Source organism: Scophthalmus maximus, chromosome 4, assembly GCF_022379125.1.
Source record: "Scophthalmus maximus strain ysfricsl-2021 chromosome 4, ASM2237912v1, whole genome shotgun sequence".
In the NCBI taxonomy this organism is placed as follows: domain Eukaryota; kingdom Metazoa; phylum Chordata; class Actinopteri; order Pleuronectiformes; family Scophthalmidae; genus Scophthalmus; species Scophthalmus maximus.
Window position 1 is genome coordinate 12,201,890 of NC_061518.1, and position 25,881 is coordinate 12,227,770.

General features: G+C 40.1%; 1 protein-coding gene across 5 annotated transcripts; it reads left to right on the forward strand.

Annotated features, from left to right (window-relative positions):
* The first annotated feature begins 5,483 nt into the window (after positions 1–5,483).
* On the forward strand, positions 5,484–11,195 carry btbd10b (BTB (POZ) domain containing 10b). Of its 5 annotated transcripts, none has more exons than XM_047331664.1 (9): positions 5,484–5,613; positions 5,994–6,144; positions 6,691–6,887; positions 7,344–7,659; positions 7,825–7,927; positions 8,245–8,365; positions 9,011–9,208; positions 9,308–9,418; positions 10,168–11,195. In XM_047331664.1, the coding sequence occupies exons 2-9, from the start codon at positions 6,041–6,043 to the stop codon at positions 10,491–10,493; spliced, it is 1,476 nt and encodes a 491-aa protein (XP_047187620.1). In that variant the 5' UTR covers positions 5,484–5,613; positions 5,994–6,040; the 3' UTR covers positions 10,494–11,195. The 5 variants fall into 5 exon arrangements, with proteins under 5 accessions (XP_047187620.1, XP_035484770.1, XP_047187621.1 ...); XM_035628877.2 differs by having other exon boundaries at positions 7,350–7,659; XM_047331665.1 differs by having other exon boundaries at positions 6,694–6,887.
* Positions 11,196–25,881: the final 14,686 nt, after the last annotated feature.

Sequence of the window (25,881 nt, forward strand, 5' to 3'; positions counted from 1 at the left end):
TCACTTGACACCACCACCATCTGTGCCTGGTATGTCAGATGGACATTACAAAACAATGTGATAGATTGATGTGAGTGTGGCTATCCACATTGAAATGACACCGACAGTACATGGCTTATCCATGCAAACCTGTTTCATGGAATAAAGGAAGGACATTTACTTTGGCAACTGTTGAGTGGCTACACTGAGAGTTGGCTGTAAAGATATTAGGATGATTTATTCAGAAACAATAACTCTTTATCCAGCTGGCATGATTTAGATATGTGTTCTGTGTTTGTTTGGTGTCACTGGCAAAGGCGGGATGATGTCAACAATCTAAATATACTCTATTTCGTTACATGATACGTCCAAGCAAGGTGACCTCATTTCATGACAAAAGTAACTCCATTTATAGATTTCAGGGAAAGCATTACATGGGCTCGCTGTCCTTCCATATCTTTAAACATACAATACAGAGGCCACGGGCATGAACCTATCGCCTGCTGGACACATGCATTCAGAAAACATATTGCATACACTGGATTGCATTTGCTTTCCAAATTATTATTATTGTAATATATGGAGGAACACGTGTGACAGAACAACGAAGAAGTAGAAAACATGGTGAATGTAACCATCTGAAAATTTATTAAAACTCTTTGAGAACCCTAATGTGTATGGAAGGCAGCCTATTTACAGCCAATACACTTATATATAGTTCAAAGAGAGGAGTCATTTTTATGTGCATTACTTTCTTTGTGACATGGGGGTGACCCATGTTAATGATATGTGTGCAATTCGTCCCATCAATCCCTGTCAAGTCCTCTTGCACACCAGCAGCATACCATTGCTGACATGGTTCACATTTTGGCTGCATGAGGTAATGAGAGCGACTTGGTTGAGAAAACTATGAGCATACTATGTGCACAAAAAAAAATCCAGCTCAGTTGAAACCACAGGTGGTGCCGAGTGTTTTTTACAGTGCGTGCATGACGGGGAGGGCTGACGAAGACAAGGGCAGCATCAGCAATATGGCGCTGCGTGTTCTCTACCCTTCTGTTCCTCCCAGAGGAGGACCAGCCTCAGCCAGGTATACTGGGCTGTTATTATAATCTTGCTGAGATCAGTGATGTTTTACAGACACAGAGCAGTGTCCAATACTCAGACAGTTAATCTGACACTAGATTGAGCTATTGCCGTGTACAGTATGCGATGATCACATACCCTGATGATAGGGTAATATGGAACCACTGAATCATTAACATACTCATGACATTTGAGTGGGATGATAAAATGATGCAATGCCACATTATAAATTAAAATTTATGAACTAAACCAAATACTACAGAAAGTGTGCATTATTATTGGCGGACACTGTGTATAATATATACCATATTGTGCAGTGAACCTTTATGACAGAAAGATATAGGTCCTTCTGCGGCACCTATTCCTTCAGTCATGGCATAGCCATTCCTTTGCCACATTTAGAAAATGTCTTTCATGGTTACCTAATGCACCTTGTGACACAGTGACAAGGTTGTCCACAACCCATACATCATATAACGGCAATGCTACACATTTGAAAAGAGAAAGATAACTATGTTTGTCAAAGCTGCTTTTTTAAAAAGTATATCTATCTATCTATATATATATATATATATATATATAGCTCTGTCAACCTATTCATATTGATATTATGTGTGATCTACACAAGGTGCACTGTGGAAATCCACATACAGCAGCATACTTTTTTTTTCTTGAAGAAAGCAAAATAAATTAAAAAAAATTAAATAAGAATGCTATTTTAGTCATCAAAAACACTAGGAAATTGTTGGTATGTTTGATTATGAAGTGATTCAGATCTGCGTTATATTTCCTAAAGACCACATGGCTGTGACAGCTCCACAGCTGATGCAAGAGATAGCAATCTATAGGTTCTATGGTATGACTTTTTCAGGAAATTTGGAAAGTGAAAGAACTTCCGTGAAAGAGCAGGTGCCTTCCCCGGGTCTATGATGAACATCCTGCATTAAAAAAGTATAGACTATCTCCTCTGACATCTTCTCTGGGTGAAAGCGGCTATTCATCTGCGCTGGATTGGTCTCTCTGCTTCATTTCCTTGGGGCTGACCCACTTCCACTTCTTCACAACCTTTAGATGCTTGCATGAGGTGAACCATAAAATAAATTGCGTTGCTAATAAATTAAGCGTGACAGTCATTGCCATTTCAAAGAGTATATGTTTTCACTGCAGTCCCAATGCATGAGACATGTCCAATTAGAGACATTCTGTCCAATAAGAAAATAATTGTTTACCAGTGTTTCATAAAATACAGTACACATATGCTTTAGAACGAAACTCTCATTATTTAGCACGAAGGGTGAAAAGTTCAAAAACAGTTTGATGACCAAGGCACTTCGCAGAGGTGTTGAAAGATGAGTTAGTAGTGAGTGGTGGTGGAGGTGGTGTCATGCAGATGCCTGTCCCCATCGATGCGTTCGAAAAAGTGACAACATCGACAGTGAAAATGGCTTATTGATGACCAGGGGAGGGCTACGCTGTGTATAAAAGGGAGAACCTTCTTCGCACAAAAAGACTGATCACCAAGTTTGACTTGGCGTTACTGATACAGTACAGATCTCAACGAAACCTGCCATACTCTCTGGATATAAGAACAGAAAATCTGGTAAGAATGGCATGACAGTGGATCAGTATCTGCAATTCTATTTGTGAAGTTGGATATGATTGACAAACACAGAAAGCAATAAAAAAATATGTTTTCTAACCACTGTTGTGTTTAATTTGATTTGTTTCAGATACTGAACATGTTCTCTTTGAGGTTCTTGGAAACATTGGTTCTGATAATCTGCCTCACCAGTTTACACATAGAGGCTAAACCACTGAGGTAAATGCTGTTTTTGGTTTGTGTCTTTACAGTGTGAAATATCATCTTTGGAGTGAAAATACATAATGATAAGTTGATAACTATAATGAATGATGCTGATCTTCTTCAGTTCAGTTCAGTTGTGTTTTCTATTTCTTTTTGTTTAACAGAAAGAGAACCATCAGTGAGGTACAGCTCATGCACAATGTGCGGGAACACAAACAAGTTGGAGACAGACAGGATTGGCTTCAGGAAAAGTTAAAGGACATCACAGTTGCCAGTGCCAAGCCACAACATGGACATACAGGGAATATTAAAAATATTTTTCCAAATGATGTTCTTGGATCGAACAGGTGGAAAAACTGAATACAGCAAATTTCCTGTCATGTATCTTACATACACAGAAGCCCCATTCACAATTTGAGGAACTCAAAGTGAATGTTTTTTTCTAGCTGTTATATTTTTGTTTTGTTTTTATTATTTTTAATTATTTATCTGTTTTTATTCCTTATTTGATTTATCTTTTGTGTTATTTTCTAATTAATTTTTATTTAAATATGTATTAAATATATTTTTATTTTAAATATTTAATTTGTAATTTATTTAATTATTTCCTTTACATTCTTTTGCATTGTCTAGCAACAGGATTGATGATCAACAGAATGATTATCTCAGGCCCTTATATGGAAGAAAAAGTAGACCTTCATACACCACGTTATTTATTTTAAAGATAATATTAAGGCTTGTTGGTGTCAAAATTAAATATTCTAAATATACAGTATGTAGATTACTGTATATCATGATGTGCAAATAGGGACCAACTAAACAGCTAGTCTTACATCTATTGTATATATTGTTTCACTTGATCAGCATTGGCATCTTTTCGTGTAATTGCTTAATTTAGTTATTGCTTGCTAACTTTGCTGTAAAGTAGTAATTTGAGGTTATGAATCAGATTGAGACATTTTACTCTGCTCCTTTTTTTCTACCCCTTATTTCACTGACATTAATTCTGCAAAAGTTCTTGTAGAAATTATTTCCATTTGAAGTTTCTCACCTCAATCTTTAGATTATCGTCAAAATCTCACTGTTGTGCATCTCCAACATTGTAACCTCTTCACCTCTTTGTTTTCCAGTGTCCTTAATGAGCTGGAACATTACAAAAGTTGACCTAGACACTCACTGAGTTTAAAATTATGTGAATGACATTGGCATTGATGTAGCTGTAATTTTCACTGTGTAAATTGTCTTGTAAGTTTTTATAATTTTATTTCTTAGACTTTACAAAAAATGTATCCTTTTCATCTAGTTGTATCTATAAAAAATGATAGAAGCCTGATGATTTAACAGTTGACACAAATTGATTAAATAAATACTTGCTTCCTTAATAATCGACTTTGATGATGTCTGTCAGTATTCCCTCATAAATTTGGCCATTAATTTGATAAATGCTGGCCAGTGGTGGAGGAAGTATTTACATTATCATTGAGAGAAATACCTGTCAGAATTACCCAGAGCACAGAAAGATGCTTTCAAGTGTCTTGTAAATCAAAATGATCAATAAGAAATTATTTAAATGGTTAAGTTCAAAAGTTAAGATCACATTGTATGTACAGTATTGGAGATAGGATGTTGGCCCTATTAATTTATCCATGTCATGTCATGTCATGTGAACACCCATAAACCTTTTAATGGGTTAAAAGCAAAGTCTCTAGCCCACCTCTTTTTTGCAGTCCACACTGTCATCACGCTTTCTACTTGACTCGAGCCTTTTGTCCTGTTCGAGCCCCCAGCACACCATGGTTTCTGTGTCGCTGGGGGCCTGTTCCATCCTTCAGACACCCATTTACCAGGTGTCTGAAAAACAGATATTGGACCTACCACAAGCCTATTACTTGACTTACTTCTAAATCTTGAATATCTCAACTCAGTTTTCTACAAAGACTGTTAGAACAGAGAACATTAGAACTGCTGAATCTTGTAACAAAAGGACATTATCTCATCGAACACTTCTTTAGCCACCTTTAATGTGTTTATATATGTATATCTATATACGTTTTTTCTATCACTGTTGATTTTTAGATTTAATTTTGATATTCTTGTGTGTTTGTGTTTTATTTTCCTATTCATGTGCGTTCCTGAAACATATGGCATGCCTGTTGTCACCTCGGTCAGCTCCCAGCTCCCCAATTCCAGTAAGAATCGTCCACCACCTGCCGGAAACAAATCAATAACCCTCTAAACAATCACATTTTTTAATCCACTTATCTTTTCAGCCAAAAGTCCAAGTTAATTTGAAAGTTTTGCTGGGGCTATAATTTAAATCTTTGTGCGTCATGACGTCAGGCCGAAAAAGACAAGGGCCCAAGAGAACAGGACTCACTCAGAACCCCAGAAAGCTCAAGATGAATATCGTGAACATTTTGCAGCAAAATTGGCAGGATGAATGTTATAGTCATTTAATACTGTACCTTTGGGAAATAAAGGTGTGAGGGAGAATATAATAATATAGTAGTTTTTTTTTAGTTTTGTTTTGTAATTCTGATCCACACTCCTTACCACTTGGTGGCGGTAATGCAACATTTCGTTGTTTGACAACCGCCATAAAAAAGAAGAAGAAGAAGAAGAAGACGTCAGGCCGTAAACGCTCGTCACACCTGACGTCACCCGGGTATGTGTTTTGAAAGGAGTAGTCTGGTGAGCGACGGAAGGAGTCGGATTATTCTTCGGCGGAAACCGTAGACAGCCAGGTAGGTGTGATGTTTAATACTTTTGCCTTAACCGACCATGATATGACAGCCGCCATGTCAGTAGTGTTGGTACAGTGCCACCAGCCACGGAGCAGTCTCCCACTATGGTGCATTTTAACGGACCGCTAGCAAAGCCAGCTAACGGTAGCTAGCCGCGAATGCTAACAGCGCACTAGCTAACCCGATCGTAAGATGACTCGGTCTGACTGCAGCGATGTCAGGACTTTGTTCCAATGCAGCCGACCAACTCCAGAGCGACCGTCAAGCACCTTTGACAAGTCGACGGCCCACGCGAACTCGCTCACCCACCCTGTTGTTAGCGGCGAGCCTGTGGTTCGTCTGAAGATGGAGCTGAACTTGTTGATTTTGCCATCAACCAGATTATGAACGCTGAAAGATCCAGACCGGACTCCCCCCTGTGCGGGTGATGGCAGCAGCGCGCTCGCAGTCACATGACAGCAACTCCAGTGATACCGAAAACTGGGGTCGAAACGCGACGAGCCGACCTCGCAAATTCTGCAAGCATTCGAGGTGAGCCAGCTGGAGAGAAAAAAATAAACATCTGTCGGACCCCTGCGGCTCAGCAGAGACGTAGCGTCAGTCACTGTGATGATGGGCTAACGACCAGTCACAGTCCGCTTCTTCATCTTTAAACGATGATATGGAATAATGAGGGGGCAAGTTGTTTGGTTCATTTCAAATAAATGCAGACTTTCTATCTGTAACATATGTATCTGTATGTTGTACATTGCTCCTGCCTCCATTGTCCTGTAGCAAGTGAAGTTAATTCTAAAGCAACCAGTAGAAGCTAAAACGAATGCTTTATTATACAGTTGGCCTTCAATAAATCATAACTTCATATTCAGTTTTTGTTGAAACTGTTTCATGGTAATTTTGGAGGCTGCTATTTGTAGTACTGTGGAATTGTATTGTGATTTAGAGACCCGTGTTTTACATACCTCAAACTTTTGAGAATACAGGATGAAGGACAGTGTGAACCATGGGACTGAGGTGCAAGTGTGTCACAAGTAACATAACAACTGTAAAATAAAAACTTGATGCTTTTGTTTTGAAAAGCAGCAGTCAGGCCCGAGGATCTCGAGTGGTGGCAGAACAGAGGAAGATGAGTCTCCATGGTGCCAGTGGTGGCTGTGACCGCTCACGTGACCGCCGCCGCTCCAGCGATCGCTCCAGGGACTCCTCACACGAGCGAGAAGGCCAGCTCACCCCCTGCATTCGCAATGTCACCTCACCCACCCGCCAGCACAACAGTGGTTAGTATGCACGGAAAGAGAAGAAGGCTTATGTGGATGTCATGGTAGGGGTCTGCAGCTCTTGGCAGCTACCGTTGGACAGCTGACCGCATATGTCAACTCACTCAGACATGGTTTACATCTCTGCATTTTTTGGCTGTGAATGGATCAAGTCAGCACTAATCCACCTGTTTGTGTTCAGACCAAGTCTGCTTGTACTTTGACTGTGTAGATACCAGACAAATGTTCTTAATGGGGCCCTTTCCAGTCTGGTTGGTGCAGATCTCTTCCTACCAGCCATAGCCCTTTTCTCAAATAGATGCAAATGATGAAACCAATGTTTTTCATGAATACAATAACTTGCAAATCAAGATGTTAAATGGTGGCAAATGTATGTCGTGTAGTTTCTAATGGTATGTCCAAGTTAAAAGGGAAAACTGTCGTTAGTGATTCATTGTTATGCCTGTCTATGTGTAGAACGTGAGCGTGATGGTGGCCCTTCATCAAGGCCCAGTAGTCCACGGCCTCAGAGGATCTCTCCCAGCGGCTCCAGCAGCAGTGGGATGGTGAGCAGTCGCAACAGCAGCCTGTCGAGCACTGAAGGAACCTTCAAAAGCTTGGGAGTCGGAGAAATGGTTTTCGTCTACGAGAATCCCAAAGAGGGAGGAGCGAGTGCCACTGTCGGGAACCGAAACATTAGAACCTCAGAAAGAGTCACTCTGATTGTCGACAATACACGTTTTGTAGTAGATCCCTCCATCTTCACTGCACAGCCCAATACCATGTTGGGCAGGTATGATACACTTTTATCCTCATCATCATTCTTTGACTATGTCTACTCACTGTAGCTACAATAATTGTCAGTAATATATGAATTGAATGCATGTTCAGTGTTATGGAAATTTCTAATTTAGTGTTTCTGTAATGCACAGAATAAACCACAGCTCCTTTCTTTCAGAATGTTTGGATCTGGAAGAGAACATAATTTCACACGGCCCAACGAAAAGGGGGAGTACGAGGTGGCCGAGGGAATCAGCTCAACGGTTTTCCGAGCAATTCTGGTCAGTCTGTCTTTTTACTGAAATCTATTAATGTAGACTATAATTAAATTATTTATTATTATTTAAAGCAATTTAACAGCAGACTATAACTTCTTAAAATTTTAATAAAAATAAGTCAACAACCCTTTTAGGATAGCTTCAACATACCACTATAAGTTCATAGAGGTGACATTTATAGGAATTTAGTATGTATGTATGTATGTGTTGACTTCATATAGTGAGCGTTTCACCTAATAATATATATAATATAAAATAAGTATATTTTATATTATAGGTTAATGCAATATAAGTGTTTGAAATTACTGCCTTGTTGACAGGACTACTACAAATCGGGAATAATCCGTTGTCCCGATGGAATCTCCATCCCTGAGTTACGGGAGGCATGTGACTATCTATGCATCTCCTTCGACTACAGCACCATCAAATGCAGAGACCTCAGTGAGTATTTCCTTTGGGGCTCCGGTCAGGACTTGATAGTGTTACCCTTTCAACTTGTATATAACTTAAATATGATTTTGACTGGTCATAAAAATGTATTGGCGTAAGTCAATGTTACTCATTGCTTTGCAGTTGCATTGTCTTGCTTTTAAATGTGGCTTTGGGAAAACACACGCTGTAAAAAAATTACAAAATGAAACCAACATGTAATCAATAATCTCTTGTACAAACTTGATGGATTACACCCCTCAGCCACTGTGTCATGATATGGCTTGTGGGTCAACATGGCACGTCTTCTCATGGGAAGAAAAAAATATAGAAGTTAAAATAGTTTCTGTGAATATTAATGTTTATGTTCTCGAGAAGCAACGGGGATGTGCACAACAGTTAAGTCACTATTAGCTCAGTTATGTGCCACTAAAGAAAGAATATAAAACATATCAGTCCTTGTCCTCCTCCCTCTGCTGCTGCTGTGATTTATTGCCTTCAGGCGCTTCTGGTGGCAGGTTTTTCTACATGGCTGTTAAAGAGGTGGTTTGACAAAGTACTTTAACAAGCGTCGTCGTCAACTCAAATTAACATCACTATGTCCAACGCAGCATCTCCGCTCCGCTGACCCGTGTTCTCAATCTCCTTTGTTGTCAGGTGCCCTGATGCATGAGCTTTCCAACGATGGGGCTCGGCGACAGTTTGAGTTTTACCTGGAGGAAATGGTTCTGCCTTTGATGGTGGCCAGTGCTCAGAGTGGAGAGAGGGAATGTCACATTGTTGTCCTTACTGATGATGATGTGGTGGACTGGGATGAAGAATATCCACCGCAAATGGGAGAAGAGTATTCACAAAGTGAGTACGCCAACACAGAGAGTGCAGACACAGATTTATGCATGAACACAACACAAATATGTGATGAACAATATTGTTTCTGTCTTTTTCTTCTTGCAGTAATCTACAGCACAAAACTGTACAGATTTTTCAAGTATATCGAAAACCGAGATGTTGCCAAGTCCGTTTTAAAGGATAGAGGATTAAAGAAAATAAGACTGGGCATTGAAGGTGGGTGGAACTTCTCAGTGATAACCGGTGATGTTTTCAGAAGTGTTAGCGTTTAGTGAAATTCATATTATTCAAACGAACCACTGTTTCATGTGCTGTAAAACAAGCCAAAGGTTTCACTAATGGCAGATGCATGTATGAGCAAATTACTACTACTACTAGAGTCATGCTTGTTGTCCAGAAAACAGAAAGAAAAGACAAACAAAAATCTGTTTGGTGTACAGGGAAAATGGTTAACATGCAAATTTAAAAAAAAAACATCAGTTAACTGGTGTCCAGTTAAGTGGCTAACCTAAATTAAAGTAGTAGGAAAATGGGACCTTTTAAAACTAATATCTCAAAGCAGGTTGTTTTCTTTAGACCTTCACACTCGTGAGGCGTTATGTTTGGTTTGTTACCGTCCATCCGTTTGTCTCATTATCATGAATGTAATATCTCAGCAAATTTAGAACTGAATCCTTTTTTAATGCTCATTTTTTCCTTTTCAATAGATTAGAGAATGTTTCTAAAAACTTTTTTGCTTCGGTCATTGTGAGATGAGTGTAGATTGTAGAGCGATATTGGAATAAGGCTGAAGCATAATAGTGTGAAAAAAGGGACTTTCTGAATGCACTGTATTATATCAGCACATCCTCTGAGCAACTGTTTATCTGCCTGCTGATATTGTCTGCACCTATGACAGGTGTTGTATTCTCTGGGGGATAAAATGAACTGAGCCAACAGTTTTATCCTATCTTTGCCTGCGACAGGTTACCCTACATATAAAGAGAAAGTCAAGAAACGTCCAGGAGGTCGTCCAGAGGTCATATACAACTACGTCCAGAGGCCCTTCATCCGCATGTCCTGGGAGAAGGAGGAGGGTAAAAGCCGCCACGTGGACTTCCAGTGTGTTAAGTCCAAGTCCATCACCAACCTGGCGGCAGCGGCAGCTGACATCCCCCAGGACCAGCTGATGCACCCCGGCCCCCAAGTCGATGAACTGGACATCCTACCTAATCACCCACCAAGTGGGAATCATTACAGCAACAACTACAGCAACGAGCCAGACCCGGATGCCCCTTCACCTGCCGTCTGAGGACGCTCTGGTCCTCTTTTAATGCCTCTGCTCCTTTCCTACTCTTGTAGTCCTACTCCCAGCATGCTGCAGCGTGGAGCGCCACGGGCACCATAACCATATTGCCTTGAAACCTCCTTTGCAGCCTTAGAGCCTCAAGAACCTGGATGACTTTAGAAGAAGAAACATGAGGGATACCAGACTGGTGAAACGAAAAGTTCACTCTTATTATTTTCTTTTTGTTTTTTACTTGAACAAAGGAATTTATTTTTCTTTTTGGGGGGGAAAAAAATCGGTAAAACACTTATAAATAACATATTATTTACAATGTTATCGTACCTTAATTTGATAAGTTTGGCTGAGCACTCGTGTCACTGTTTTATTTCACTGATGATTTTTATTTTTATTGTCTTGGGTGGCCTAACTACTAAATGTGCTTTCGGGGGGAATCCAAGACTCGCTAGTATGACTTTCTGGTCATGGAGAAAATCGGTAATAACCATTTAGTGTCATAATCTCCAGTTGAACTCCCGTCATGTCTTTGAATCTTGTAACAGGGTTATGTAGTTATTGACCGGATCCGATATGTGATGTTATGCTCCTCCCACGGCCAAGATACTAAGCAGAGCAAGGGCTCTTGTGTTCAAAATCTTTTTGTGCAAAGCTTGAAATTGTTGAATGATAAAAAAAATCTCAAATCATGAAATAAAGACCTCAAAATAACACTTGTCTTTGTATATTCGATCCATGATAGATCCAAGACAGTTTTCACTGGATTGATCTCAGACATGATGAATTTCACCAGACACCAGACTGCTGCAGAGCAACCTCATACATTACTGCACATCATACTGGTCCCTTGTTACTCTGTTTTCTGTTGTTCAAGAGGAAGATATCCGGTCATAGTGCCTCATTAATTGTGAGTCATTGCTTCCTTTCCACTGTTGTTTTCAGCAATGTTTTATTCTTAAAAATGCATTGCTGTGAAAAAGCTGTATGATGTGGCCGTTTTTGACTTGAGGTACAGAAATTATTTCTGTAAATGACTGATTTGAGATGCTGTTCCACAACACCCAGACAACAATGCAATTTTCTGGAGGGAGCCTCTTTCCATTTGTTGTGCTGTTATCATGCATCGCTTTGATTAACTTGACTGTTTCGGAGCAATGAGACCAGTGAATTTATTAATCTCCACACCTGATTTATATTTCACCCCAGCCCCCCTTCTAACAATTTATGCTGCTGCAACTACCGAAGAATCACACCAAAAAAGCAGGTGAGCGATCTAAAGACGCACCTCTGTGCGTTCATCATTACTCTTGCATGGTTAAACTAGGGCCCAGTCATGGGACTGGAGGAGATAAGGTGAAATATTCTTGAATATTTTCTGATGTCCAGTACCTTGTGTTTAAAATGTTTCTATAGTGATACAAATGTTAATCAAGACATGATTTCTTATCATCAACAACTGGAAAAAAAAAAAAAAAAAATTAAATGACTAACTATGGATTTCCCATAAACCCAAACCAGGCTGATCATAAACAACTGTAAGGTCCGCCAGCAGAAGGATTGTTTTATCAAAGAAAATTTTAAAGACTGAGGAAAGATCACATGTCATCCTGTCAAACAGACTCAGCAATTACCTCATGGATATTTATGGTTCCTGTCCTGCTTGGGCTGGTGATGGTCTTACTTTTCGTCCAGTGCCACAGTAAGATTGACATCTTAGTTAAAAACTATTGGACGGTTTACAGTGAAAGTGGGTTCACACATTTGTGGTGCAGAGAGGATAAATTTTAATAGTGATCAATATTGAGCAATAAAAAAAGGTACTATATACAATTTAGTATAGTAGAAAAAGGGGAGAAAATGGTATTAAATAAACAATGTCATGAAACAGTGTGATACAACATGATATATCATAGGATAGAAAAGGGCAATTTTACTTACATCACTATTGTATCAAGAAGAGACAATGTGCTCCACCTCTTTGGTCCCTGTGATCATAAAACTGAACCAGCAGCTTCTTTGTGTGACGAATTAGCCGTCTTTTGTTTTTACCTTGTAGCAGTTGGTATTGATCTTCTCTCTCATCTGCAGTACTTGCAACAGACGGCGACTGAGGAGTGCGAGGGCGAATAATGGATGACCTGTCCACAGGTAAGATGAACTGCAGCTCTCTCTTCACCCATTGCTTCATTCTGCTGCAGAAACCACATCAGAGCTCTGCAATTCCACCAGAGCAGATCAGCCCACCACACACTAATCAGTGTGATCGCTGTACATAGACACTGTAAGAAGAAAGCCTTGCCTGTGACATTCTGCTAAATGAGCAATGTCATCTTCATGAAATAAGTAATTATATCCCCAGCTGTTCTAGAGGCAAAGATGTTAAAATGGCAGCAGGCCTTAAAAAGTAAACGAGCATTTTCACTGTGTTATTGCCTTTTAAAAATATTTTAGTGATATTGGATTATTCATCAATCAAGAAAATTAAATCTGAGCATAATTATTTTTTGATGAGAAATGAGTGCATATAAATATTGAATTCAACTTTATTCATTAGGCATTGATATCAAATCAGACTTTGTTGTAAAAGTTATCCCTTTGATCTTCTAAGTCAGTAATATGAGCTTCCAATGTGACATCATGTAATAATTTTGTTTTTAGTTTTAGTGGCAAGATAAGAGCATCTCTGGTTTCATCAGATCAAACTGAACTTAAACTTTATGTATAACATGTTCTCATTTTTATCAGAATAATTGGATTTTATGGTACAGCATCAACATCTGACACTAATTATTGATCTTTCAATCTATAATTAATCCAAATCCAAATAAAGAAATCTTCTTCATCAAGTTGACAACAGAAAAATATGACACATTTAAAAAATAAATCAAATTCAGAAGCACATTTAGCAATTTGACAACACATGCAGGAAAATACACAGCTTTTACAGAAAAGCTGCAAGTTGTTTCAACACAACAGAATGTCCCCGAGGACGTTAGAAATTGATGGAGTCTCAGCCGGCTATAATTGAAGAGGTGACTTGATTGATAAACCTCCTTCACCCACTGTTAAAACATAGACACAAGGCATCGTTTATTAAAACGGATGAAAAACATGTCCCGGAATAATGAGCAACCACTCTCTATTTTCATTTGACTTGAGGAAATTGCTTCATAAATGGCTTTTGAAAAAAAAAAAATAGAAATAGCAATCAATATCAAAAGAAAACAGTCTGTCTTTGATAAGTGTCAGGATTGACCTCAGTTTACTGGCCACCGTGATTAGGATTGTTGTTTGCAGCAGCAGCAGTTGTGGGTCTGGTAGTATTGGATGTTATGTAGTTGGAAGTTTTACGTAGGGAAAAGGGAGAGGAGGTTAAATATAATATATGTAGCACACACATAATCACATTTACATAAGCTGGAAAGTCAAGAAATCAAAAGTCTTTCCTTTCAAAGAGGCATTGTTTTCAATATGACCTCATTCAAGATCACGTCTTTAGCAGACTTTATGCCATCGCCCCTTTTTCACCACATGAGGGCAGCAGAGTGCAACACAGAAGAATAATATACTGTATTTTAATTTTGTTTTTAATCCAAGAGGTTTTTAAAAGTCTGTGAAATCTCTCAAAAATATAATAGATTCAAAGTGCAAATGTATGGCTCATCTGCACTGGGAAGAGGCCAGAACACACACATGCACGCACGTCCACACACACACACACACACACACACACACACACACACACACACACACACACACACACACACACACACACACTTGTGTTCTCATTTACACCTGCAGCATCTGGTGTGTTGGCTGTGAGACTGGAGCATATGTCACAGGCGCAGCTGGAGATGCATGTAACATGTCTTCAGCTCTGATGTGTAACTCGTGCCTGGATCAATGGATGTGATAATATCCAGTTCAGCTCTGAGATCAGACCGGTACATTTCTTCGTTGGTTTCCATCAGACACTCAGGACACTTTTAAGAAATGATAGATTCTGAAGTAAGATTTTTTGTGGTTGTTTTCACCCTCTTTTTCAACAGATGGGTGAGAACAGGGTCTAGTGTCTTCTAATTTGATATAATTCAACCCGAGACATGTGAACATGCAACATTACACCTTATTAAACTGCATCCAACCATCTGCTCTGTTTGCAGAATGCAGTGTCAGTGCACTAAATACTGACGTGCGGGAAATCAAATGAAAAATATGTGGCCTGTTTTAATGCTGCATTTCTGAACCCTAAGTTAAAAAGTGTTTTCTGTAATTGTAAGGGGTTGAGAAGAATATGTTCTCGCCGTATCATATCAGGTTTCCTATGCAGATTAAAGCTACCTAAGTTTTAAATCATATGACAGCAGAGCTTTTATAAACAAGAAAACAGAGTCTCAAAAAGTTAGCTTGAAGGTCTAACAAGTTGTGTTTCAGGAAAAATAAAGGACATGTAATATTACATTTCCACACAAAAACTTGAACTCTCTGAGGCTGAGACATATCTGTCTAAATCAAATAAGAATTAACCAATCACTGCCACAAAGGCAATTCAATTTGTCATTTTATTCCTCAAGATTTTTCATCGTTGGGTTCTTCAGAGACACTTTGTCTCGTCCATTTGTCTGATACTTTTACATACGTGTAGATGTCCATGTCCTATAACCCGGACGAATGAGCATCTTTATAGAGAGTAAGTCTATAGAGATTGTCTATATCAAGCATTATAAATCTTCAGTTTTCCTGTCCGCCTACTGTAACCAAACATGACAGTTTGTGTCTTGATACTTGAACAACAACAATGTGACAAAAACGTAGCAACACAATGTGAAACCAGAGACGGGACAACGATGCCAAAGGTCAAATGTCAAAGTCAGACAAAAGTAACGTGAGACTAAAATGTATTAATGGACAGATTAGTGTCTGTTGTGTCTGTGTCATAGAAATCATAAAAAAAATAAATAAAGGTGGCTACTCTGCTCCTGTCGAATACAACTATGTAAATGTGATGATATATTTGAATTTTTAAACTTAATTAGTGCATGTCAGCTGCATGGCATCAGGATGTCTGATAATGTTTGTCTCAGTCTCACTTATTAAAGAGATTAATTTGGAATCTTGATGAAAAGCTAATGGTCTTAATTCATCGTGTCATTAAGGGCTGAGCTACATGAATGAAGATACTGTTGTTTATTACATGGATTTCAGTATTTTTGTAAGGTAAACTATAATTTATGGTTCAGAACATATACCAAAACCCTAGTTTCTCAAATATACCCTTGTTGCAAATTCTCTATCCAGCCTGACAAGGACTGTTTGATCGTGATCACGAACCCTAATGCAACCAACCGCGCAATCTGTCAGGAGTGAGTCATGAGGAAAAATTTTTAACATATCCAGGGGCTGCTGGGGCTGCGACATTTGGGTTTCATGGTAAAATTGGTCTCAAAGAGACTTTCTCTGGCAGCTTTGATCAGATGATGACTATCCTCTATTATGTCTGTCCAAGTTCACACTCATGAAAACTGTGGCTGTTGAATAAAAGACACTGAATCACAAGGTTTATCTGTTAAAAAAAACTAGTCAAAACAAAATCTCATGAGTAAACATTCTTATCTCCGGCCAAATGATTGTGGTCTTTTTTATCATCTGACTCACCATGTCATCTCCCATCTCTTCAAAAGTACCTGTTTTAATGTTTATTTACATTAAAAATCCACTGAAATTGTAGTTTGCCAGAATTTGAAAGCATGATTCCTGCAGCGCTTCAACAATTACTGTTGGCATATTGTTGGTTTGTTCCTTTACATGACTGACTTGTCTTATCAACCGGCTAAGACAAGCACTTCCTTTCAGAAATTATTCAATTGGCCTTTCCGGGGAAAATGTGCCAGAACTGCCCCTGTGCTTCTTCTCTGGATATGACTCTTCTCTCAAGAAGGGAAAACACTAAGGCAAAATTTATTTAGTATTTATCGATATTTAAGTTTCTTCCTTCAGCACCTATTGGGAGTTTGGTTTCCTCATGATGCTTAGTTTCCCACAGATGTCTAAATGACTGGTTTCCATGGAAACACTCAGGAGAGGCCCCACCTATTATCGCATTAGCGAGGTTTGCACTTGAGTGCTGTGGGTGTTCTCCTGCCCGCACATATTGAACTGGCAGAAATTCCTTTTTCTTTATTTGCACACTTGACTTTTACTTTTTCTGTTTGAGGAACAGTCTTTGAGCATTTGTCCATGGAGCAGAGAATAAGTAATGGTCTTGGGAAAGGGGAATGATAAGACATTGACTGCTGCTTTGTGTTTAACTTTGGCTATTGAGCCAGATTTCACCAGAGAGAGAGAGAGAGAGAGAGAGAGTAGAGTCCTCTCTTCAAAGTCTGGATATGTGATCTGTGATGCGTCTTTGATCAGTGTCATCTCTGGAGTTATTTGCTGAGAGACCTATGAGTCTAGTTCTGCAGCTGGTGTGTCTCTCAAGATAGATAGAATCATCCCTGCAGGTTTGATTTGCTTCTCTATCTTTTGGAATTGTTGCATAGAACCCACTGGGCACACATTGTGGTGGGGGTAAAGAGGGAGAGGGCTTTGAAAAAACTGCACTTTGAAGTCAATGTAAGGCTCCATCTGGGTCTTCCACATAGAACTTTATGTAGTAGACACATCTTTTTTTATTTGTTGTATATATGGTATCACTATGATGACAAATATTATGTTTTAACTTCATCCTGAACTTGTACTTTTGCAGTTATCTTTGTGAAGATGTACATTCATTGACAATCAGTGTCTGCATGAACCCACTGCTTTGCCCTTAGTGACACTGAAGATGAGGATGGGCAGTACCAATCCGATACTGCTGTTTTTAGACCATGAAGAAGAAGTGATTTCCAGTAGTGTATCTTTAACCATTGTTAGCTAAAATGTCAACAATTTGGCAATACTTTGCGCTGGAAAGTGTAATTTTTTTTGCTTATTTGCCGATGCCCGATCCTTTATCTTCGGAAGTATAAGAGACATTTCTGATACTGGTATCATAATCAAAACATCTCAAATGTAATTTTTCGGAAACTGCTGTTGAGCAGCAAAGAATTAATACTAATAATCTTCAAACATTTTCATCTTCATTGTCACAGATTTCTTCCAAATCAGTCAAAACTTACCAAAGAAACTTAACAAACACCAAGTTAGGGGAACTTGTTGTTTGTTAAGTTTAGTTAATTTAGCATCCATAAGCAGTATACATTTAATAATCGGTTTAACATACAATTAAAAGTAAAACTTAAGCTCTTTACTGTAAGCTCTTTCTGAAATTTGAAAGCCTTTGTACTAACAATGTGAAAGGCCCTGTACACAAATATTCTTATAACATTCTTATAAGTTCATGTGTAATCGGAGGAATATTTAACATTAAAAAAACAGCTGCTATCAAGTTTCAATGCTCACTTCATTTAGCAGGTGCAACATAATCACAAACATCCGTGTGTGTGTGTGTGTGTGTGTGTGTGTGTGTGTGTGTGTGTGTGTGTGTGTGTGTGTATGTGTGTGACCCACAAAGGTATTGCAACACAATCCATTCCCATTGTATGCGAGACCAAACCTTCCCATTAGCCTGATAAGGGGGTGGGTGGGTTACAGAAATTGTTCTGGAGAAAAGACCTTATAGTTTTTTTTGCCTTGAGCAAAGTCCATTCACTTTTGTGGAGAGGAAGACAATTTATTAGTGGATTTCAGAAACACCCAGACGACATCTTGAGTTTTCCTGTAACTGATACACCAAGCACACCCATGGACTCCTCCTCTCTTGTGTACGATAAGAGACTGTTTGTGTCGTAGGAGGAGATAACTGAGCTGCAACTCTATGGGTGTGACACCGTTTTGCCACAGACCACCTGAAGCTGTTGAACATTTGTCAGATGTAATGTGGCGTTTCGTTGCACCAAAACCTGAGACACTTCAATTAAAACTGAACACAGTGCGACCAGTGAATCCAGGCAAAGAGCCATGGAAAGCCAACTGAGAGAGTTTGACCAATCGGAGAGCAACAAGAGCTGCTGCAGCAAACCGAATACCCACCACTAAGCCTTCTCCTCTGCCTCTGCAGGTTCTTTTCGTTAAAGCTGCTCTATGTTTGCATTACTAGCTGTATGATGGAAACATTGGCCGGCCGGTGGGTTTGTCCACCAGTGCACTCTGAACTTGCGTGGCTCTTTCAGATGGCTGTCGTCTCTTAACGCCACCTTCCAGTGTCATCCGCTCAGGAAACGTGCCATTAAATACACTTTTGATTCCAGATGTTTTCAAATGATCTGATCTCCTGGTGAGACACCACAGACCTGCCCCACCTCCTTCCACCGGGAAAGGTTATTGGAGGCTAATGAGCCTGTTGGTGACAGATCTGGGCTACATCTCCTGCTACAGGAGGCGACAGGCCTTGAGCGGCTCACAGAGAGGCTGTACAGTATCCCCCAGACGGGGTCCCGGGGTCAGCACCCAGCCTTACAGGATTAACACACCTGCCACCAGCAAAATGAGGTCTAATGAGGGCACACTGGCGGCCCCAGTCCGCCAACAGCAGGCAAAGTGCTCTCTGAGTGGCTCACACCTCAGCGCCGGTATTGAAGTCCTGGCTCTCGAGTCAATACCTTCATTAGTGACTTCGTGGCAGATCACTCTCTGAGGCCCGGCAGCACAGAGTGACACATTCCAGGGATTAGAGAGAGAAAGTTGTTTTTTTCTTCTTTTTTTCTTGAAATGTCAAGAATTTGCTTTGACAACAGGAAGGAAAAAAAAAATTGATTTCAGTGTAATTAATGTGACATGGTGCTTTTTTTCTTCCACTCAACAGTTTGATGCCGTTAAAAGTGGTGTTGACATATTTCACCGTAGCAGAGATGTTCTGGTGCCTGACGTGTTAGGGTAGTTATTAGAGAAGAAAGTACACGTGAAAGTGACAGATTGTCTAAATACCTGCAGCGGTGGAGCTGAAGTGAGTAGTGGATTAATCAGTAGAATGAAAAGTTAATGGGCAAATGTTTTGAGGATCCATCAATCATTGGAACCATTCAAATGTCTCCAGTTTCCAGCAAAACTTGATTCACCAAATAACAGTAGTTTTGACAAAAGACAATATTCACGTGTGCATGGCCGCATACATGACATTTTTATTTTGGTGCTGCAGAAAAAGATGAGAAAGTAGATACAGGAATTTTTTGTATTTCTTTTTCACACAGAATTTGCGGCACTTTATGTTTTTAAAGTTCTTCCAATACTTCTAACCATAACCATCTATTTATACACTAATCTGAGTTCAGTTTGCATTTATATTAATTATTGTATACACTGCTGGAAAGTTCAGAATGAACATGTAGATAATAATAAGCAAGTTTAGGTTGTAATTTCCCAACTGGTTTTCGATCAGATTTTCTTAATTCGACCGCCATATGATCGTGAAACTGCCGTTAAATTTGAATCTATGCAGTATTAAAAAGTTCTTAAATTAGTTGTTGAACCCTGCAGAACCCTGCATGATTATTTATCCAAACACACCACTTTTTTCTTCTTCAGGATGTCACTTTCTCCTTTAGACAGCGTTGATGCATGGAAAGACTCGGCTCTTTCTGGCGTTAACTAAGGCGACACAATAATTTAGTGGCCATGCAGGGACCTCTGGCCCCACCTCAGGAAACCCTCCGCTCCGTGTCCACGAGGGGCCAGAGTCCGAGTCTCTCAGCTCCTGCTTCCCCACTGTTCACCTTCATGACCCCCCCGGCTGAAAGAGTCAGATGGCAGCGATGCCTCAGTAACTTCGGCCTCTGATAACTTGACCTCTGAACACCGGTGACCCCCTCGAACAAAGACTGTGACGTTTTCTTTATTCCCACCAGGCATGTTTTTGTTAGGGTGCACAAGGATGTGAGTTGTACATGTTTCTGTACATGAAGGCCAGAAGGTTGTAGTTAAAGACATAATCTTTTGTGGTTACGGAGACGAAGGGGCTATCAGACAGGCTCTGGGAAGCTGTGGCCGCATACCAGGGAGGAAAATATTCCATCTTATTACTGACATTCCTGAAAACCTTTTGTCTTTTTAATCAGGGCGGCTCAGTGAAAAGCTTTGGAGAAGGACACTTCAGCTTCCTGCAAATCTTCTCAAGTGGCTCCAGAGTTCTGGGAACACTCCACATATTTAAAACTGCACATTTATGCAACTCCATTCAGAGATGTGGAAAAATGCTCCACGCAGACTGCGCTTTTGAAAACAATGGGCAAGGAATGTGCTCCTGTTTTCCTCTGAGAATACTGTATTACACTGTTGCCTGATCGCGTTGTATTTTCTATCAGGTCAGGTTAATTTATGATCGTCGGTCTCACAAAGTGGCCAGTGAAAAGAAAGCCGCACGAGAGTCGAGCCCAGAGGAGAGTGCTGCGGTGTGCGCTGAGAGGGAGGAAGGGCTGCCATTCACACAACATGTAACACGCCTCTTCCCCTTGTCTGACAACGACGCTGCCCTAAATTCAAAGGACAAAGGCACTTAAGGTCTGGCTTGTACATGATTGTGTCCCTGCACTTTTATCGTTGGGGGGATCAACTAGAGTTTGACCACAATGATGAAGACATCGCTGTGCCAGTGATATGCTCCTCACTTCTACAAAGGATCAGACTCAGGTCGTAGCATGCAGTCATAGTTGTGGGAAGGAACATACCATTGTCAGGCGCTGTGTCTGTCCGCTACATGCTCTACATTAAATCTACATATTTTTTCTAGTTTGAAGCCACGTCTCTGGCCATATGATCCAACAAGATAAGAGACCTATGCGATTGAATGCCACACACTACCTACTTAATTTAGATTTTTTGTTATTTCTGTACCAGGGCCTCTTGTTGGGCATGTGTTGGTAAGTTTCTTGCTGCTTGACGCTCCTTTCTTGCTTGTGCTAAACCACATCAACGCTGAGGCCCCTTCATGTACTGTAAGTACCTGAGCCCCCCAAGCTGTTCCACTGCCACTCTCATCTACCATTTCATGGCTCCGCTCGCCTCTCCCCATATCCATGTATCAGATGTGGCCGTCTGGCAGACAAGATTGCAGAGTTGGAAGGAAGATATCAGAAGATGTCCAGGAACCCGAAAGGATTCCTGGACACATCATTTTTTGGCCCCTGCACGAGTCAACACAACTCGTGCTCAAGAGCCCGATGCCTCTGCTTCATGTGCTGCTCCACCAGGTTCCACTGGCTCCGGCTCTGGGCTAGACCTAGAGATGCCATCCAAAAATACCAATGAGCACTGCCCACACCACGCTGAGGTTTAATACCTGGGTTCCACCACATCTTAGTTAGAGCTGAAGAAGCCTCTTGGCTGAGCGGTGAAATGTCATCTTAACATAAATGCAAGAAATAGAAATCATGGATAGCATTGGCTCCTCCAGTTGGTAAGGAGAGACGTTTGATGGTTGGCACAACTGGGCCGAAATGTTTGATAGAGTTTGTTTGTTAGAATCTCAAATCATGTTTGATACCACATGAGCTGCCTCTTAACCAAAAAAAACTTACAGGCTCAGGTCAGTCGCAGTAAACCAGGAGCAGGGTGCATTGAAATCTTCCTAGTTGCTCGTCAAAACTGATTAGATCTAACTTTCACCTGTAAAGAGAAAAAACAACAACCTTCATTTTGACAGTGGGTGGTTACAAACTGTGGACAGGATGGAGTGATGTGTCGGGCCTTGGAGGCAGCACTGTGAACCCTGCTGTGGGGAGGGTTTGGATTTCTGTAGTTCACATCTGCTGCTCCGGCCCTGGAATAACACTGAAGTTGTGGAGTCTGCATTAAGTTGGATGATATATGTGAAATATCCTTTTTGAACAATGATGCATACATACAACAAGTTGATGGGGGAAGCTGCAGAGCACAATACAGAGTCCACCTGCCGTGTTCAATGCATAACAACGTGTCCACACTTGCATTAAGAAAGTTGGGTCCATAGTATTTGTGAGGTTTGTACTCAGACTTTCAAATGTAGGAAAACTGGAGAACAAAACAGTTGTTTTGTGTAAATCAATATGCAAATGATCCCTTGATAGGAATTGTTCTTGACCATGATCTGGTTTTTCATGGTTATTAATCCAGTCGCTGTGGTCGATCCTAATGACTGCAGCTGTAGCCTTTACCCACAGTTTGCTGTCTTCAGCAATATGTCCGTGGCTCTTAATCCGTGGTGGAGTTGAATCATCTAGTTGATTAGCAGAAAACAAGTTTTGATAAATAAAATCAAAGGATCCTTTCATTACTGCACTATTTCTCACTCTTGGATTGTCATGATGCCGCTCTTCTGCCTCTTCCTTCTCAGAGAGACCTCTTCTGTCCATTTTAGTTTTTTTATCTTTTTAAAAGAGAGCTCTTTTCAAGACCTCAGCTGCAGAGCAAGACAAAAGAAGAACACTTCACCGATCACAGCCGCTGAAATTCAGCAGCTGTACACACATACGTTAAGAGGAGCAGCCCGGAGCAGCCCGGAGCCCTGAAGGCAGTTCTCTGCTGAACTGCAAACTAACACTGCTCTGTTTCAGTTTTGTTTTTCTTGCAAATCGCAAAAATCCTCAGTTCCTCACCAAAGGTTGCACATCTGAAATGTTGTCGTGGCATTTTTAATACCTTTAAGTTTTAGAAGCAGAGCGCTTTCCCTCACTGTACACTCACCAGCCACTTGACAACAGAAGAAGAGAGGGTGCTGTTGTTTGCTGGACATTTAGATGTGGTGGACAGTAAATAATTCCTCTAGTGTCTCTCTCTGCCAGTTCAAAAGTTAAATTCCCATATCTACTAAGAAGGAGGAAAGTGTTGCCTCTCTCTCTCTCTCTGCCTCTTCATCAGTGACTCACATGCAAATTGTTTTGTCGTCAAATTGGGATATTAAACATCGCATGACAAAAGATTTGAAAGCTGAAAGACGAATGTAAGAAGGACAACTTTTTTTTTTGCTGTTACATTTGGCATCATTGTAACGGTATTATCAGTAATTATGACATTTTACCATGTTACAAATTACAGCTAATATTTACTTTTAAGATTCTCAGCTCTGTGGTTGTTGTGCATGACGATTGCTCTGCTTCATACCCAGCTTTATATTATATTATATATTGAAGTTAAGTCCCAAAATGGGCAGGATTTTTTTTTTAAGTCCACTACAAGTTGTTTTGCGGTTGTTGCTGTTTCATTTTCGCTCCAGAATTAACATATATTCCCAGCTGTGCATCTGTGTCCTTTTCTAAACTTAGAAAAAGAAAAAAGAAAACCAGCTGGCTCTATATTTTGGAACTTAAAACCCCATTACTGCACAATCACAGTGGTGATTAGAAGTTTTATAAAAATTATTATAGGTGAATAATTAATTAAGCTGAAAATCTCTGGAAGATAAAATTAGTTAGACAGTCAGCAACATATCATTATAATAATAAACAATTGCTTGTGTAACACAGTACACATGGGAACGCAGACTTCACACCGAATGATCCTCGATATTCACGCACACATACGACAGTTACGCAACGTCCTCCGTACCTCGGTCACTGTATATGCTGAGAAAACACTGGCTTCTTCTCTTATTATCCCTGTGATTTTGAATGATTCAATACACCTATTAAGTAGGTATTGAACTCGGTTGACGAGTAATGTATACTTTTCTGTTGTCCCGCATATCACTGTATTCAGTTATAAAGCAGCACATGGGCGGGGTTATCGAGGGAGGAAACTCAATACTATAGTCTCACTTTTTTTTACTCTAGTGGTGAAGCTTGAAACGTTTTCAACACTCAATTTATTAAGGATTGAGCATCAGCAATATCATATTTAATTTCTTAGGCGGTGGCGTCTACTGTAGTTTACCGTACTGTATGTAAGCAGAGCAGAGGTGTTCATGTAAACGATGCTCCAGGGCTACAGATCAAACTCAGAGCTCTGTCTGTAAGCCCCAGAGTTACTATGTGTGTGGTTTGAGAAGAATTATGAAATTCAAACACTAATGTGCCACGTTTCATGATGCAACAGCTGAAATCACACTGAAGTTGTTTTTTTTCTCCAATTTTTACTGAGAAATTTTGACGTTCTATAAAACATAATAGCAAAATTTCGGTACACAATAATACTGGGGGCTGAAGTTTTTTAGGCTTTACAAATCATATATTCTGAAAAATAAACACAACCAGATATCTTGAAAGTATGAGCACGCTGCCATAATTGCAGCTAGAAAGTAACGGGAGGTCGGGAGCCGGGAGGGTGGCGCTAAAAGAGTCGGAGGCTCACGTGTGACCGAATGACAGAGGAACTGAGGACTGGTCTCATCGTAGCCGAAGCCTGGTCCATTAAGGTCGACGTCCTTGGAAGACAATGGTATTTGCTGGGTAACAATGTCATGTCTGAAACCTTAAAATAGCTTTCAGCTAACAGGTTTTACTTGGCTGCTAAAACGAATCCTTAATCTTGCAGAAAAGTCAGGTGCAGTTTGTTGCACACTCAGATGTGGTCAAAGTTAAATCATCACATATATAAAAGAGAACATGAGCTCAGCGTTCGTCACGAGTGAGAGGGAGCGAAGAGTGAACTATCAAATGTAAAAACATTCTCACTGTGACATCAATAAGAAATACAGTCGAGTAAATACAGCTGGGACCAAAGCCTCCTCACACATGAGTCGACATCCAAATAGTCTTCATGCTTTTTTTTTCTGACTCTTTGTGTATTTGAAGATTTGGTTCCATGCCATGTTTTAATTTGTTTAAAAAAATGTTGTAGTCTGGTTTGTTTTTCTTTAAGATTTGAAAAGAAAAAGGAGCTGGCAGATGAAATGTGAAGGCCGCATGCTGTTGTGTCAAAGACCTTGATACTTTGATTCATGTAAAATACCTCAACAATGTTCGGCCCTGATACTATTCCGGTTGAGAGGGAGACGAAGCCTGTGTGTGTGTGTGAAGTGTCACTTCTTATCTTCTGTGAGGGAGAGACGTCATTTCTGCTTTGAGTCGTCCAGGACGTAGAGGAGACCTCCTGAGCTTTGTCACTCCACTGTTTTGACTTCAGATGTTATTATGACTTTCATGATTCACAGCAAAGAGGTTTGCTTTATTGCTCTGTGTCTGGGTCACGGTGGAAACTGAGACGCTGACATTCTGCATGATAATCCCAAAGACCTCTGACTTTATGCTTTGGCTGTGTTGCCCTGCTGTCTCTGAGGTGTGTGTGTGTGTGTGTGTTGGCTTGACTTGGACTGTGGAAAAGATCAGTTTTACCAACAAGTGATTTTTGGACATGTTTGGTACTTTGGTCTAGTATCATCTCTTGACTAGCAGCCTGCAGCCCTGGATCCAACAATAACAAGAGAATGGAGGAACAAATGAACTCGACA

Coding starts and splice junctions, on each gene's coding strand:
- btbd10b (XM_047331664.1), top strand. CDS start 6,041: ATGGCAGCAGCGCGCTCGCAGTCACATGACAGCAACTCCAGTGATACC. Junction 6,888..7,343: donor CACCCGCCAGCACAACAGTG/GTTAGTATGCAC, acceptor GTCTATGTGTAG/AACGTGAGCGTGATGGTGGC. Junction 9,419..10,167: donor AATAAGACTGGGCATTGAAG/GTGGGTGGAACT, acceptor TGCCTGCGACAG/GTTACCCTACATATAAAGAG.